The sequence below is a fragment of the Rhinolophus sinicus genome, linkage group LG01 (genome assembly GCF_036562045.2).
Source record: "Rhinolophus sinicus isolate RSC01 linkage group LG01, ASM3656204v1, whole genome shotgun sequence".
Taxonomy (NCBI): Eukaryota; Metazoa; Chordata; class Mammalia; order Chiroptera; family Rhinolophidae; genus Rhinolophus; species Rhinolophus sinicus.
This window is the reverse complement of record NC_133751.1, coordinates 78,361,780-78,380,207: the sequence shown is the minus strand read 5'-3', so window position 1 is coordinate 78,380,207 and position 18,428 is coordinate 78,361,780. Positions and strand designations below refer to the sequence as shown.

General features: G+C 37.7%; 1 protein-coding gene across 2 annotated transcripts in view; it reads right to left on the bottom strand.

Moving 5' to 3' along the window:
* Window positions 1-18,428, bottom strand: part of IMPG2 (interphotoreceptor matrix proteoglycan 2) — an 80,139-nt gene that overhangs the window by 21,061 nt on the left and 40,650 nt on the right. For both annotated transcript variants that reach the window (XM_074332641.1, XM_074332642.1), the window contains exons 8-12: window positions 16,759-16,920; window positions 12,729-12,787; window positions 10,433-10,453; window positions 5,661-5,905; window positions 3,346-3,431 (exon numbers count right to left, since the gene is read on the bottom strand). In XM_074332641.1, coding sequence (XP_074188742.1) covers window positions 3,346-3,431; window positions 5,661-5,905; window positions 10,433-10,453; window positions 12,729-12,787; window positions 16,759-16,920 — 573 coding nt within the window. The remainder of the gene's footprint in view (window positions 1-3,345; window positions 3,432-5,660; window positions 5,906-10,432; window positions 10,454-12,728; window positions 12,788-16,758; window positions 16,921-18,428) is intronic.

Below are 18,428 nucleotides of genomic sequence, written 5' to 3'. Positions count from 1 at the left end.
CAGATGCTTCACTGAGAGATGTATACAAGTGCATATACCCAGATGGGCAAAGGATTCTCAGAGGAGAAACTAGAGCTAACATACTTTGCAGTCCATTCTCATTCTCATGGCATAGGTGCACAGACCTATAGGACCAAGGTGAACACAGTCAGCAGGGGAGACCATTTTCAAATATTTAAATGTCTGCTATGTTGAATACGGAGGATGTTCATATAGAAAGAAAAGTTTCTTCCTTTCCCATTTCTTCTTCTAGAATCCAAAACCATATATATATTTAGGAAAAAGTAAGAAGGCCATTTGTTCGATACCAAATTCTGTTCCTCAAAAAAAAAAAAAATAGTTATGACGATGACAATTATACCATACCAAGGTATTCATTGTTTTTCCTCTTAATTATCTAAAAGCACTTCTAGAGAAGTATTAAAGCCATTCGTGCTTCCAGATGAGTCAGGCATATTCACGCTCTTGCAAATTCTAAATCTGCATTTTTTTCAAAATTCCAACTGATATGGCTTAAGCCCTCTAACCCATACTTAAGAAATTGAGTTTTATCAGACAGAGCCTATGAGTTGACACACATTAGGAAAGCAGCTGAATCCTCAATAAAAAAGAAATATTCAAGCAATATATATGATTTCAATATATTTATAACTAAATGACTTTTCATTTCATAAAAATTAAAAGTAAAACAACACATAATATCCTTAATAAGTTGAGTCACAAATAAGCAACATAAAATGTGGAAGTAAATAACTTGACATTTTAAATAAAGAAGGAAGGCCATCTATTCCAAATAAGTACCCCCTAAAAAACGGCAATGAAGCTTTCTCATACATTTTGAAAGGTGAACACATACACGCCAGGAATAGCACTTCATTTATTTTTATATGGATAAACGTCCCCATAGTAACAAATTCAACTCATGAATTCTTCTTTTAGTTCAGTGCAGTATATTAACAAGTTTAATATTATATTGGCCAGTTTCACTTTTGCTAATGCCAACTGAAAAGCCTGCTAGTGCTATAGAAAGCATACTGTGCAACAAGTGATTTTCCAAGTCAGAATGCCAAAAGGTATTAAATTCAATATTCCAACATTCCTACCTCTAAAATAATTTCTAAAAATCAAATCTGGTTTAAAAAAAAAAAATCTCACTTCTATTAAAGTACAAAACCTTGTTAACAGTTTGCCAGAAAGAAAAGAAGAAAATAATAACCAGACACTTCTAATTAATCATTTTGTTTTTATGTCTCTTTATCATCCACTAACATTCCGATGTCTCCACAAATTGTTCATGAATGCCCTACAGTTATCAGTATTCAAAATACTAAGGTGTTGGCTTAAATGCAAACAGAACCACAGAACAGGTAACATAAATGAACAAATGAGCCCAGTTAGTGCTTTGCCATCATTAAAGGGGCAGCCCCTCTCTAGCCACTTACTGCAAGGAAATGTAAACTTATAAATACTAGATCTTAAAAAAAAAAAAAAGAATACTAGATCTTCCTGGTTTTCAAAAGACTTTGGAAGTCTGCATTTTGATACAAATATCTCCTAATTTTTAAAAATTGGCTTTTTTTTTTTTATTTGACCCCCAAGCACATGCCGATAGCTGGATCCAGCAGCTGGTATCCAGTTTGCAACCCCTGGCTGATATAGAAATTCCTGTCTTTATAATATCTAAAATATCACCACAGATCTTCTGTTTAAAGAAGTGTCGACTTAAAAGTGATTAGCAGAAATGGAGACGAATGGCACCATATTCACAGTGAATCATCACTCCCTGTCACACGTCCTAGATCAGGGGTGTCCAAACTGCAGCCAGCGGGCCAACTGTGGCCCATGATCCACTATTAATTGGCCCGCAGCAAATTACAAAAATATATTTAGTTTACTTAAATAAACCAGGTGAGGCAATACATACTTCACCTCGAGTGAGTGGCCCGGCTGTTTGTGTATTTTACTGCATATGGCCCTTGGTGTAAAACGTTGAAAAAGTTTGGACACCCCTGTCCTAGATGGACTCCTGAAGCATCACCTTATTTGTGGAGAAGCCTGTCTACTACTACCAGACTGGAAATGTCTTGTAGGCAAGGCCACATCTTACTCATCTTAGTTTCCCTAACACTTGGCATGAAAAGCACAAAATAAATACATTTGAGTGAATGGATAGTAAACGAATAAATAAACACCAATGAATGTAATCTCTGATGTCAATCCTTCTCTAACCTTTTTTCTCCAATATGGAACTCAGTAAAAAGAGTTATTTCCAGTGATTCCACTTTTCAAAACTGAGTTGCTCTATAATTGAGCAGAAGAAATGCCTCCGTATATTAATGGTTAAGTGAATTTTGGACAGGCGCTCTAAATTTTCATTGCAGGATGAAAGCCAAGAAACAAGTATTTCGAATAAGCATTTCTTCAAGCCAAGAAGCAGTATTTCAAGAAATTGCTGAATTAAAGCCAAGAAACAAATATTTCAAATTAATTACTGTTAATTCTTTCTGTCTTAGGAGACAGAAAAAAAGTCTCAAGTGGGTAGGAGTGGGAAACATAGAAGGGAGTCCCCCCTCCTGTGTCTATGTGATGATAAATGATCATGTGATCATTGTAGACAGGTAAGTCTCTAGTGGGGCTATGGTTGTCGTTTTCACTGCACTCCAGAAATCCCCTTTCTTTTCTCCTGGATGCTTCCCTATAGGCAACATGATAAGTGGAGCTTTGGAGGAGGTAGAGGAGTGCCCAGGGGAGCTGTGCAGTAAGAACAAAAAGGAAAGTTCATTCCATGCTGTTTCCGTACAAATAGGAGTGTTGTCAGCCCAGATTAAAGGAAGCCTGATTTAGAGTCCCTGTCATTTGTCTGCTAGTCAACATTTTTACTCTTCCTTCTGTCCTTTCCATATACACACTGGAGTGTGCTTTGGAGTCTAAACTTTTTCTTCAATACAATCCTTGGAAGGAAAATCTGTACTCTGTACCTATGTACATCAATTTGTAATCTTGGCTATAAAAACTATTTATGTGTAACTTTTAGAGACCAACTCAGTGGGCACATAAAGCTTCATTATCACCAAACAAGTATGAACCATAAATAAGTTTTCTACCATGTGTGGAGTTTGGCAATGCCAAATATGTGGATTTCATTTAACTACTGCGGAAGGCTTAAATTTTCTAACCGAATCCTTAGGACCCACGAGCTGAGAGCTATGAATAATGTTCCAGGGATGACGTAAGAGAATATTTGAAGTAGGAACAGCTTCGTGATGCCAAGGTAAGTAGCTGAGGGTACAAGGAAGAGAAGCTTGAGGGCCTGGTTCTAGGCATAAAACATAGAAATATACTTACCAGAAGAGATGGTGGGGTTACCTGAAGACTTGAAGTTTGGGAGTTCCCAACTAGGTCTTCAGTTAGGGGAAGTAAAACTCCTCTCACTGAAGAAAGAGCAATGTAAAAGAACATTTTTAATTGAGACACTATTGTACTTGAGGTTCAGAGACAACTAAAAACCAAGTTCTTCCTTTTCATAGTTTAGATTTGGGCAGAACGGTGGGGGAGACTTGTTTAGAAAACGCTTGCTACTTTATTCAGATATTTTATTTATATTATAATAGTAAAATCTGTCTGAATTATAAGACTCCAACATAAATTATTCTTCCCGTGATTATATTTAGGATACTTCTATATTATTTCCTTTCCTTTCTCAAGCAGTTTTTATTCTTTTCAAGATTTCTATGAAGCAGTTGTTTTTATTTTATTTTTTTCATTTTAATAAGAAAGTTGAACTGAAATTCCAACTCATTTGGTTGTGCTAACAATGGAGAAAATTATGCAAAACGATTTCCTTTTTGGTAGAAAGTACCTTTTAAAAATGGGCTAAGACACCAGAGAGTTTATCACTATACCAATACTAAAGAGCAATAAATGTAAGAGAGTAGATTGTATAATTTAATTTAACAAAAACTTACTGAATCCTTGCTAGTTACTACAGACTTTGACGAAGTTGAGGTTATAAACATTAATAAAGCCAAGTTTCTTCTGTGGAAGTACTTCCTACGTCAGACAGAGGTACAAAGCAAATAGAAAATTTCATGTGCATATTAATTTTTGCTCCAAAAGATGCATTAGGGCTTAGGTTCAGGGAATGTCATCCTGAAACATCATACTAGGGCTTATTTCCCGGTTAGGTCTTATTTTCGGGGAAACACGGTATATGCCCTGTAAGTAGCCCCCAACTCGTCCATGTTAGCCTTGCCAAGAGGACTTCAACAATTTCAGATTATAACAAGCCTCTTCTCTTTTCACTATTTTATCTGACTTACATACTCTAACAAGATTTAACAAAGAAAAAGAGGCACATGAGGAAGTAAGCTCAGGGTACCCACACTGCTCTAAAACACAAAGGCTCCCTTGGGTTTTAGAGCTGACAGCTTAATACCACTTTCACTGAAGAGAGAGTTTCTCCACTTTAAAGTCCTACATAACGCATACAAAGTCCAGGCCACTTTGTGGCTCTGTCTCAGCACACTGTCACATTAAAGAAATATCAGTACAGCAGCCAAAATAACTGAAAAGCAATTCAAAGTTTTAGTTCAGCCCCTCAGAAGAAGATCTTATTTAGGAAGTAAGGAATTATATTATACATAGTAAAATTTTGTTAAAATTATTTTCCCTTTTCTCTCCTTCTCCCTTATGTCTATTTCTGTGTAATTATTTACACACACACACACACACACACACACACACACACACACACACACACACACGAGGCCAAGGTGGTAGCTGCCTGAAAAGGTGGCTTCTTTTCCTTTAAGGATACATGGGAGTTGGAGAAGCTATAAAAATGCATCATTATTAGTATTGTCTCGCACTCATGGATTTTCCTCTTTGGCTGCATGGCAGTTTTCCCATGCAGTCACTTCAGTAAAATACACTCTGAACATTTCAAATGTTAAACTACCAAGTGAAAAAAATCGCGGAAAAGCAAACATGAAGTAACAGGACGCCATGTCCCTGATGAGTTAAGCTCTTGCACACATGTAACCAAACCCTTAGCGAGCTTTTGTCCCAGGCTGACCAAGCCGCGGAGTAGTCAGCCTCTCCTTGATGACCCAGATCCCCCTGTTGATTTTGGACCATAACTGGATCTCCATAGCTGTCCGAATTCAAACTCAGTCTTGGATTCTCCGGGATTCTGGCCAGCACCCAGTATCACTTCTTGTTTGGCCAAGGGCTTCCATCAACTTTCCTAGAGCTACTCTTTCTCTTCTGGTCTCTGGCTTTTAAGCCTTTACCAGCTGACTTGCCTTTAGAAAGTTAATGTCTTGGTTGCCTGTGCAGCACTACATCCTGCTTCAATTCATGCTTCCAGGCACTGCTTTACTTTTTCTTGTGCTTTGCTTCCATTTCTCTAAATATTTCTAAATATCATGTTATGCTCCACAAAGAGTGGCCTTCTGTCCATAGATATTCCAGAGAGCCCTTCAGTAAACTATCCAAAATAGCTGCGTGGCTAAAGCTCCATTCATATCAAGATAGCTCCTATCTCACACAGTCTAGAGAATACTCAGAACTATATATATTTAGGGAAATTAGTTTTCCCTAGGGCATACTAGAAAAGCAACTAAAACTATCTAAGGACTTCAGATTGATATCAAACTCACCATTGATAAGCTGAAGGGAGTCAGGATCTGGATTTAAAGAGGAATTCCCCAGCAAAAAAGTCTGATGCAGTGTCTCAGCAATATAATCCCTGAAGTTACTGATGGTATAAACAGCAGTGGGCTTATCGTCCAGTTCCACAAGACCGTGGTTTTCCACCTTGTTGGAGTGAAGGCTGATTAGGTCCCAGCTGGTATTACTGATGGCCTCCCCATTGAAGGCAACTGCATAGTGAACATCAATGCCACTATGGATGAAGAGAGAGAACAGGTTAGGCCCTGCTAAGGAAGCACAAAGCAAGGAGGATGAATCCAGTGAGAAGAAACATTAGACCTGGAAGAGACAGTCTCAAAAAGCATGGTTTCCCTCACCATTCTCTGCAGACCCTGGGCAACCTTTTGCCACCTCCTCCTTCTTCCCAGAGAACAGAGGGCCATAGCTCTGAGAACATGGAAGGACTTTCAAAGAGGCCACAGAGGCAAACTTGCACAATACCCGAGTGTCCTCTTCCCTCACATTCTCATCACTTCTTTCCTCCTCAAAGCCAACTGCTCCACTCCACTATCAGCCTGTTTCCTATTTTCCCTATTAGCATTTCTCCTCCAAAAAAACAAAACCTTCTTACTCCTTCCAACAATGGGTAATCGGGTAATCCTCTCATATCTCTTTATTATTGTTGTTGAAAGAATTATGTACTCCACAAGGGGGAATGAAGCAATAAAAAAGCTTAATTACTATGAACTAAAACATATTTATTACGGAAGGAAAATATGAAATACTTGGAAATAAAGCAAATTGATGATTTGTGATTTCTTTAAATATTATGCTAAAATATGGTGTAATATGACAGTTATCTAAGTCTCTCAGAGACATACTTTTGCTTGATAGCCCAGACAACTTACAGTCCTATAAAGTTTAATATTAAACTGTAAAAAACCACTAAGACATGATTTGTTTTTTGGCATGGTAGGAATGATAATTCCACAGTTTATGAGTTTACTACCCTATAAGGCATCAACTAATTTTGCATCTAAACAAGTAATTCTTTCCCAATTAACTGTATAAATTTCTGTTTTTCAAATGCTCTAGAAACCAGCTCTCATTTTCTGCTGGCTCCCCCATTAATGACTTGAATAAAACCTTGACAAGTACTAACAAATAACTTTGGGAATTGGGCTTTTTTACTCTCTACCTTTCCATAAGCAAACAAAGAGAAGATTTCTTGGAATAAAGTATAGAGGAAAAATAAATAAGTAGGAGTAGATGTGTCATTTGATATTTTCTTAAATAGACATTTTGGGAAAATAGCATCAGAATATAAAATTTTAAAATCAAGAGGATTACTCCTAAATTCTAATTCTAATTTCTGTAGCACCTAAAAGCTAACATTTTGTAAGTGCTTACAGTGTGACAGGTATTTCACGTACTTTACCTCATTTAATTTTCATAACAATCTTATGAAGGTTTAGTATCTTCAGATTTCTATTGAAGAAACTGAGCTTTAAAGAACTCAAAAGACTTGCCTAAAATTCCACAACCTATATGTGGTAGAGTCAAGATTCAAACCCAGATGTGCCGGACTCCAGCAGCTGCCTCTGAACGCCTGTGCTACACTCTCTGTAGCTTTACTGCAGCTATTATCAGCGAAGAGTCATTATGAAAACAGCTTTGCTCTAGTCGTCACCTCACCTGGCTTCCAGCCAGTCTGTGAGACGATACCCAGCAAGCTACACTAACACCCTCCCAATGAAAGGAGAATACCATCTTCCCAAAGATAAACCACTCAAAATAGATGTGTGAGGAAAACAAAGTGCCACTTTCAGACATTCTGTAGGAGGAAAATGACTCCCAAATTGAAGCATAAAAATAAATTGCTTCTTTCTCTGAACTTACTTATATATTCTTATATATTCCTTGATTACGGTCTTTGTTGTTTTGTAAAAAGATTTTGTTTACAGAGACTGCCTTTCAGTTTCTCTTTGAGTTTCTATCCCCAATGTTCAGCTTGGTACCTGGTACTGAGGGGAACCCGGTGCCTGCTAAATGAACAGAAATTTATATTCATCTGAATATAAAAAGAAAACTGCAGCCTAATCAAGGTATTCACATGTGTAAAGAAAAAGTATCAACATAATGACAATGTTCTTATGAAGTCTAGAAAACAGGGAAATAGTCAACTAATTTATGATACTATTTAGTGGAATGTTTCTCAGTGTGTATTGTGGCTTCCTCGTAAGAGATTTCTAGACCGTAGACAGCTACAACAGGCTAGCACGGCTTGATGATACAGGCCACTAAAATCACCAACTTCCTTTTTCCTGATTTAAAGTTTGCAAAGGGAACATTTGATTACAACTCCCTACAGATTTCCTATGAGAAAAGAATGCATGAGCCAGCTAATGCAATAATTGGTCAGCTGGCAGATATATTTCTTGCTTTAAATAGATCTATTGGCATCCTAGAGAATGCACCGTACTTTGTAGTTTGGTGAGCATGAATTGGTCTTAAGAGACCTCTCGTTCCTGGGAGCATTGGCAGTACCGGACTTGTCCTAGGCCTGCTCATTGCAGATCACATCCTAGACTACAGGGGACACCATGAAGGTGACATCCCTCACTTGCCATTCCAGTAGCCAGGCTTCTTTAATGTTCCTGTCTCACACTGAGTAACTTCAGCAATGTTTTCCTCCCAGATCTGATCATCTGCTAAGCTGCCAATTGTGGTGGTTTAGGGCACTGGAACGCAGTATCTGAGCATTTTGACACCTGATGCTCTACTAAGTGGTAAGACATCTGCTGGTCGTCTAGAACTTCCCTCAACCCTTTAATTTTTCATATCAGAATATGTTGATTCATGGGTGATTCCTGATCTTTTTTTGGTAAAGAAATAAATTGAGCAAAATATGCTAAAATCACCAAATCACGTTCCCAAAGGAGAATAAAACAGTAAGAGGGACACCTACTGGCCAGAACTCACCACACCACATGTGTCCCATGCATCTAGCACAATGCCTGGCTCATAGCAATTCAATAGATGCTTTTGAAAATAATGAAACGTAAATGATCGATTTTATTCACTAGTGCAGGCAGATAAGACAACTGAATGTGTGTCACTTAAATGACAGGATGTGATACTCCTGACCTAATCTGAAGCATGTTTAGTCTCTAAATATAAAAGAGTAATTTTTCACCCTAAAAAACACACATGTTACCTTCATACATTGTGTTTTGTGAGTAATCATTTTAGGGGCATTGCTCCACAGCCATAGCCCGACTCTGTGAGATTATGATTGCTCTTCCCAAGCTCTGAGGGGTGCATCATGCCTACATCTCCAGAAAGGTGAGATTCTCCGTGGAGTCTTGGCCTCACATATTAACATGTCAACACGGCTCTAAGACAGGAAGCAGTGATGAGGGAAAATGGAGAAGAAGAAAAGGCTGTGCCAATTAGCACTTGAGTTGGCTTCTGGACCACAAGCAAATCAGACAAGGAGAAGCAAGCCTTTACTGGGAGCCTGTGATGTGTCTTGCATGACTTTTAAATATCATACAGAGAAGATCAAGCGAAATGTTCCTGGATCAAAAACTCTATGCAAATCAGGCAGTCTGGGCTAGATTACTGGCTTTACTCCTTATTGGCAAAATAAAGTTTGTCTCCCCAATGTTTCCCTTGGACATCTAAAAGTAACACTTGTATTATAATCTACCTTGTCTAGTGAGGATAAATTCATTAAAGAAGATAAAGGTCCTCAGAGAGATGCTGCAATTTATTACTATGTTTTTGTCCTGGAAAGAGAACCCAAAGAAATGCTCGAGGTTATCAGGAAAGCATCTGTTCTCAGAACTGAAAACTTTACTCTGACCAGAACAGACTGCATTCTGGCATGGAAAATGGGGCACAGAGATGTCTCAAGATGAGGGACGGAACAAAGAAAGCCAAGAGGCCAAGGAAGCACATAAGAAGTAGAATGCACACTGGTAGACAAAACATTATCTGATTAAAGAAAGCTGTGCTGGCTCTCCACACTCAGCAACTCTGAGGAAACCAACCACCATGCATCATCTTTCATCTTCCAAACTCGCCCGAAACAACTGCTATATTGAGGAAAGTTTCTCTGTTTGACAGCTTTTTCCAGAGAGTGCAGCTCACTGAGCCATGTGGGAATCGAACCAGCGACCTCGGCATTAGGAGCATGGCATTCTAACCACCTGAGCCACCAGGCTGGCCCAATTAATGCAACAAGTTTTTATTTCTATTTTAAATTAAGTGTGACTCAATATTTAAAAGTACTTGTCAGTTAGCAGTCCATAACAGGTCTATAAACTACAGCTTGTGAGTTAAATCCAGCCCACTGTCCTTCAGTTAATAGATTCCATATTTTTAAATGGATGAAAAAACCTAAAGAAGAACAACATTTTGTGACATGTAAAAATTATATGAAATTCAGATTTCAGTGTCCATAAATTAAGATTTATTAGAAAACAGCCACATTCATTTATCTTCACTGTATTGCCTATATTTACTTTCATTTGACAGTGACAGAGTGGGGTAGCTGCAACAGAGATCATATGGCCTGAAAAGTTTAAAATATTTACGATCTGATCCCTTACAGGAAAAATGTTCAACCCCTGATCTGTAATCAGGAAATAGACAGTGATATTGGAAGTAATAAAATAATTGAGCCACACTCCCTTGGGCCTAAGTCTAGTACCATATTTTCTAAACTAACTCCTCATTCATTGAATGGTATAGAAAGTTCCAAAAAGTACTCTACCTGCCATTTTCCTTGGGGGACCTGAAAATAAAAATTGAAAGTGTTAAGCAGAGTTTAAGACAGTTATATTTGTAATATCATTCCTCAAAGTGCAAGTTCTCAATATTTTTCCTCTGAAATGCTTCCTTAGATGACAATGTTTGCATAGTATCAGAAGCAGACAAATTCCCGTAGATCGAAGTAAATAAAGGTGGAGAAGGTGTTCTATTTTAAAATAGTCTTTACTATGTTTAGACTTTTGAAATACTTTTTAAACAATTCTTAAAGAGCTATCTCTTTATAAATAAACTTTTTTTCAGAAGGTCAACAGAGGACTCCAGTAGCTGGCAATCACAAAACTGGGAACACTTTTTGGGAGATACGTATTACATAGTATTACCATGTTTCCCCGAAAATAAACCCTAGCCAGACAATCAGCTCTAGTGCATCTTTTGGAGCAAAAATTAATATAAGACTGGGTCTTATTTTACTATAATATAAGACTGGGTCTTATATAATATAATATGATATGATATAATAATATAATATAATACCGGGTCTTATATTAATTTTTGCTCCAAAAGACACATTAGAGCTGATTGTCCGGCTAGCTCTTATTTTCGGGGAAACAGGGTAAAATAAATGAAAAGCAAATCAGGTGTTATGCAGTAAGGTTTTAAGGGCAGGGAAAGGTCAAGACTGGCTAACCTATAAGATATTGCATAGCTTTTAATATTTATTTATTTTATGCAGGAGACACTTAATAGAACTTCCATGAGCCAGGAACTATCCTAAGCATTTTATAAAAATTAATCCATTTAATCCTCCTTAAGACTTTTTAAGGACTATTAGTATCCCCATATTCCACGTAAAGAAAGAAATTGAGGAACAACAACGCTAAATTATCTACCCAAAGTATTTCAAAAGTATTTTTAATAAAGCAGGGATTAATAGGTAAACAAATTGTCTTTTTTATACAAATGAGAAGTTAAGACTTTGTAATCTACCCAAAATCTTCCAGCCAGAAGTGCCAAAGGCAGGATGTTAACTGAGGTAAGTTGGCTCCAAAGGCCACTTTCACGGGCAGCCAAGTGTGAAGGGTCTTCAAAAGCCTTGCATTCTCTGGTTCTCATAGGAGTTTTAGTCACAACAGGAGGCTGTATTCTGTGAAAAGTACTGAGGTGGAACTAGCCAGACTGATCACAGTGTCAGCGTGGACGGACTGTGAATTTACCGCGCTTGCCCTCTCCCCTGCACCAATAACTAACTAGCTGAAGGTCCTTGGGTAAATTATTTGAATTCCCTGTGCTCTGGTTTCCTTATCAGAAACAATGAGGTGAATAAAAACTACCTCATAGCATGGCTGTTGGGGTTAAATGAGTTACTAGAGATATAAAGCCTGGTACACTGTACATGCTCTGAAAGTGCTTGCTGTTATTGCTGATAAACCCAGAAGTTGACAAGAATATGCCACAATTAGACGGTGAAACTGTTAGTTGTGCTGTAAGGTTACATGGTGCCTCCACTCATACTCCCCTGCATCCAGCCGCCGCACACAGCTATCTCCCAAATGTTCCAAACCTTCCGAGGACTGAGGCTAGCATAGAGGTATATAGAGCAAGAGCTATAAAGTCAGCCACTCTGTTTCCAATTTACAATCTCTCTGATTCTGGGCTACAAGTTTATCCCTTTAAAACTGTTTGCTCCTCTGTAAAATGAGTATTAATCATATTTATTCTGAGAGGGTGGAAGTGAGCTCAGGAATGTGAAGTGTCTAATACAGCACTCGTGCAAAAAACATTCACAAGTATTATGCAGCGAGTCTTACGCAGGGGAGAAATGTCTTCAAAAGAGGTCTCTTACTTACTCAGAACTATTATGTTTAAAAAGAAGATGGATGCATCGCCTCCAGAGTGACCTTACACCAACACGTTGAACTCACATCATTGGAATATTGACGAGCTTTAGCAGGACCTTGAGGTCACATCTACTCTAACTCAAGTTCCCGCCAGTGACAAATGAAAGCAGTGTGGCATGTCAGCAGCAAGCTGGGGACAAGAATTCCTATGTTCTTGCCCTGGCCCTACTACAGATCTATAGTATGTCTCCTTGAATATATTATTTTGCCTTTTTCTAACTCAGTTTCCTCACCTAAAAAAACTAGCATTGGGAATATGAATTTACCAGAAATAGCATTGAATTACAGCATTTGAATCATCTTGAATCATTGGTGTAGATATAAAAATACACAAAAGGATATTCCTTTTGAAATAAGGAATGCTACTGAAAGTAGGCATTTGAGCATAAATCTGTTTACCTAAAGTCAAGTACACGAATGTCCTTGTAGCCCGGTAACCCAGTAAATGCATTTTCAGCCTGTTAAAAATAAAAATAAAATTTGTAACTATGTAGAAATGTGAAAAAGGACATAGAAAATAATACTTTTAAGAATCGAACATAAAGTGCACTGTTTATAACTATTAGAAGTTTGTATACATACATAGATACACATGGATCAAAAACTTACTAAGAAAAGTATAATAGTTACAAGGTTAAAAAATAGTTTTTACCACAACGCTGACAAATTTTTTATTTTCATTTTGCCTTTTAAGATTTTAATGTGCTTTAATATTAATTTTTTTCAAATTATAAAAAACATACTTCTTATTGGCAAACCACTGTTTTTTTCCCTTATGTGATGAAATGAGAAAAAAAGCATTAGTTTCAAAAGAAGCTGTAATAGCATCTTTAAATGTAATTGTTTGGATTAGAAATCTGGCTGCAGCGCACACTGTGATTAGTCAGGTGCTCGTTCCCAAAAAGTGTCTGGTGGTGTCTGTTTCTTGTTCCTACAATACAAGAGAACTGGGAACACAGTCGGCCTGAGAAAGAAATCTGTAGGCCCCCAGGAGAGAGGCCTTGTTGACTGGCTGTCACAAAAGAGATTATGAAACAGTGACCGCGTAACTTAACTGGTCAAAAGATCAATTTATGAGCATCACTCGGCAGGAACTAGATTATTACTGAGTCTTTAAAATGCAGCCATGTAAATCAGTTTGAGCTTAGTGACTGGAGCGGGTGAAAAAGAACGCTAGACTACACTAAATATCTAAAAAATCATCAGGTTATGCACAAATACCTGATGTTTGCGCACAAATATCAAATGTTTAACAAAACTGAACATTTAACCCACATTTCAGAAGGTGCATATTACCAGATAAGTCATGCGGGGCCAACACCAGAACAAGGAAAGTAAGTTGTTAGTGGACTTTGGGAACTCTATTAGTGGATCTCGGGGCATCTGCTTTTAAAACTAAGTCCTCATATAATCAGGAGAGTGAGATATTTTAAAAATCCTGGTTCACTGAAGATCTTGCCTTAAGGATAAAGAATGCAGACCCATGAAAGCCGTGAATGACTATAATAACTTTCCTTGTTTTATCCTCTGAAAGGAAAGAGAGAAGTGCTATAATTCTTGGAGGATGGGGATAGGGATGGGATCCACAGGACTAGAAATGAATACTGAGAGTTAAGTTCCAGCTGCTTTGCTGGCAGAGTGAACAGTCTTTTAAGAGCTAACATTGCCCTGCCCACCAACCACAGCAGTTTTTGTAAGATTAAAATGAATGTAGCTGAAAGTGCTCCATTAACTGCAAAATACTATGTAACTGCATGTTAATATTATTACTAAACCCATCTCATTTGGGGCTTTGCCAGCTCTTGAGTCTAAACACATACAGGTATTCTAATTCATCACATCTAGTTAGTTACTATATAGGTGTCCAGTTGTAAGAAGTCATTCTACTTTATTAACATCAAAAATAATAATAGGTACAATTTAATGAGTGACTGCTATGCACCTGATGCTTCATAATATTACTTCTAATCCTTGCAACAATACTAAGAGATACATATTTTCCCAATTTTATAGATGAGAAAACTGAGACTCTGAGATGTCAACTAACTTATCTAAGGTCATCATTTGGTGAGTGACTGAATCAGAATTTATTCAACCCCAAATCTCTCTAAGACTGAATCCCATATTCTTCCCATTAAATTGTATGACTCTTCTTCTTTCCCCTGACTCATAATAAATATAGTTTAGAAATGAGATTATTATGCTATAAGTCAGACAGAAAAAGTCGAGAACCATATGATTTCACTAATATGTGGGATATAAAACTTAAAATAACAAAGGAATAAGACACACAAATGAAGAAACAAAAACTCACAAACATAGACAATAGTTTAGTGGTTACCAGAGGGTAAGGGGGGAAGGGGGTGGTAGATGAGAGTAAAGGGGATGAAATATATGGTGATAGAAGAAGAACTGACTCTGGGTGGTGAACACACAGCATGATATATAGATGATGTATTACAGAATTGTACACTTGAAACCTATGTAACTTTACTAACAATTGTCACCCTAATAAATTTTAATTAAAAGAAAGAAAAAGAGGAAGGAAAAAAGGAAGGAAGGAAGGAAGGAAGGAAGGAAGGAAGGAAGGAAGGAAGGAAGGAAGAAACAGGACCAGGACTGGGAAAACTGTGAAGCTCACCACTTCTTACCTGAGTTAAAATGAAGGAAAATCTGTATGATATAAAGGAAGGAAGACTTTGAAAAGAAGGAAGAGACCTGATTTTCCCTTCTACCCCTAGGGGCTGAAGTGGCCATGAACAAGTGACTTGCCCTCCTGAGCCTCACCTGTAAGGTGGAGATGCTTACCCACATGGCTGCTGTTAGCAAACAGACATACGAGTAAAGCCCTAGGCAAGCACAGTGTTGGCACTGTGGCTGTCGTCTGGGACCGACACTCCCATGCCTGACCTTTCCCTCTCTGATGTCATACTTGGTAGTGTCCCAAGCTCACCTTACTCTTACTCTTCTTCTCATTAAAAAGAGTAGTATCTCCTGACCCTCAACCCCAAGCAGGCATTCTTTTTCCCTGTGCGTCTTCCAATATTACCTAAGAAATAATACAGAAGAAACAATCCCTGTGACTGTGTCCTGAAGGGAGAGAGCTGGAGGGCCCGCTTCAGTTTGCAGTAAACATGGTGACAGGACCTTTCAGAGACAGGACCCCAGACTCTACTGCTCCAAACAAAGATGGTCCACATGTGGCTATTGGTAGACTTTTTGTTCCAGGTAAAGGGATAGGGATGTAGAGACAAGCCAGAGAAGGAAGTGTTTCATGGTAGGCCCAGACCCTTCATTACCTTCAAATCACCTCAAACCAGTAGCTACCTACCTCATAAAATCCCTGCTGGAAATGTTTTTCAGTGTGTTTATTAGACTTTCGCTAAATATGCAGTCATTCGGTACAATTGTTTACCCAAACACTGAGACTTATTAAAGGTTCCTTAATCCAAAGGCAGAGAGAACCAGACAGCTGATCCAAGACATTATCTGATGCCAGGTGGTCACTGGCCTGGCTGACATTTCTTCCACATACCATACAGCCTCACCACTTGGCCACACAGCTAGGAAAATTAATCGTCTTGCCTACCCTCCCCCTGTCTGATGGCTGCAATGATGCTGTTTGGCTGGGACGCATATTTTTATTTCTCATCTAGACACAGTGTCTAGAGGAGGAAATTAGTCCAAGGTAATGGAATTGAAAAACTTGGCTAAGGAGAACTCCATCAAGAGGGAATGGAAAAGAAATAAACAGGAAGGAATGATGTGCCTTCTAATTAGACAGAGAGGGGAGATGGGCACTCAATGCCTTCCTACACAAAGCAAAGGCACACAAGAAGGGGGACAAGTATGGATCATTTTTGACTGAAAGAATCTTGAGTTCAAGTCCTATATAAAATTTTTCAGAAAGTAAAGTTGTGGGATGATCTATTGCAGGATTCTTTAAAGAAACCCCTTTTAAAAATACCTCCACCCAAGGAACAGAGATAGAAGGGGAATTTACTTGTTACTGGATGTCAACTAAAACTAAGTAGGAAATTAAATTTAATATTTCCTAAAGAAAAACAATACATTGTATGTAGCTTTTCAAAGATGCTTATATCTCCAAATATTGTCAAGTTAAAACCATGCCATAGAACACATTCTTCCTTGACTGTGCACCAAAAGTTGGAAATGGCACTTATTTATTAGCAGATGGCAAATGTGTGCAAGATTTTGTCTCAATGAAATAACTCATCTGTCTTTCTGTGAACTTTTCACAGAGCCTTCTGAAGAAATGGTTAAGTCACCACCCACAAAACAAGCAGCTGGACAGCTTGAATCCTAAACCTACTTTTGCTTAAAGTGTTATAAATGTGGGAAATTTACAACTCCAGAAAGCTGTCTCGTTTAACCAAAAAATGAATAAAAACAAACAAAAATCACCCACCTGGGAAACGAACTCTTCTACAAGGCGCTGGTGGTGGAAACTGGATGGATCCTGTAGTTCCTCCCTATATTGCTCCCCCAAAAGGTGGATACTGAATTCTGCAATCTGCTCAGCTGCTGGTTTTGTGGATTCTTCTATCACATTCTCAATTTCATTGCTAATCTGTATTTTTAGAGAAAGAACAATAAATGTCAATATTTACTCATTCAGTCAACAAATATATATTGATTACGTACTATATGCCAGATACTATGCCAAAGGCAACTTCTGATAATGACTCTTTATACAGTATTTGACTTTGGAACTAATTGGATAAATTTTAAGATATCAGTTAATATTAAAATTACTGTGCATTCCTTTAAACAAACACATAACAACCAGTTCAGAGACAGATAGAAAATTTTCCACAGATAGCCACCAAAGTTGACCATCTGTGAGTTAAAAAAGAGTTGACTAATTCATTCCAGCATTACAGGAAATGTTAAAAGGGCTTTTTTAAACAGAAGAAAGGGGAAAACAAACTAACAAAGGAAGACCAGAAAAACAAATAACAAAATGGCAATAAATACGTACCTATCAATAATCACTTTAAATGTGATTATTGGGCTAAATGCTCCAATCAAAAGACATAGAGTGGCTGAGTAGATAAGAAAACAGGACCCATGCATATGCTGTTTACAAGAGATTCATCTCAGATCAAAATACACACACATACTGAAAGTAAGGGGATGGAATAAGATATTTCACGAAAATGGAAATGAGAAAAAAGCTCGGCAATACTTATTTCAGACAAAATAGACATTAAAATGAAGACTACGATAAAAGACAAAGAAGAACACTACATAACAATAAAGAGTTTGATCCAACAAGAGGACATAACCCTAGTAAACATCTATACTCCCAACATGGGAGCTCCTAAATATATAAAACAGTTTATGACCAGTATAAAGTCAGAGATCAACAGTAGCACTATCATAGTAGGGGAGTTCAACACCCCATTGTCACCAATTGACAGATCCTCCAGACAGAAAATCAACACAGAAACAGTGGCCTTAAATGACACTTTAGACCAGTTGGATTTAATCGATAGTTTTAGAGCATTTCACCTTAAAGCATCAGAATATACATTCTTCTCACGTGCACATGGAACATTTTCCAAGATAGACCACATGCTAGACCACAAAAAAGTCTCAGTGAATTTAACAAGATTGAAAGCATATCAAGCGTTTTCTCTGACCACAATGCTATGAAACTAGAAATCAGTTATAAGAAGAAATTTGGAAAACACACAAATACATGGAGGCTGAATAACATGTTACTAAATAGCAAGTGGGTCAATAATGGGATCAAAGAAGAAATCAAAACCTTGAGACAAACGAAAATGAAAACACAAAAACCCAAAATCTATGGGATGCAGCGAAAGCAGTCCTAAGAGGGAAATTCATAGCAATGCAGGCCTATCTAAAGAAACAAGCAAAATCTCAAATCAACAGGCTATCTTTACACCTGACAGAACTGGGAAAAGAACAGCAAAACAAGCCCAAAGGGAGTACAAGGAAGGAAATAATAAAGATCAGAGCAGAAATAAATGAAATAGAGATCCCCAAAAAAAGATCAGTGAAACCAAGAGCTGGTTTTTTGAAAAGACAGACAAAATTGACAAACCCTTA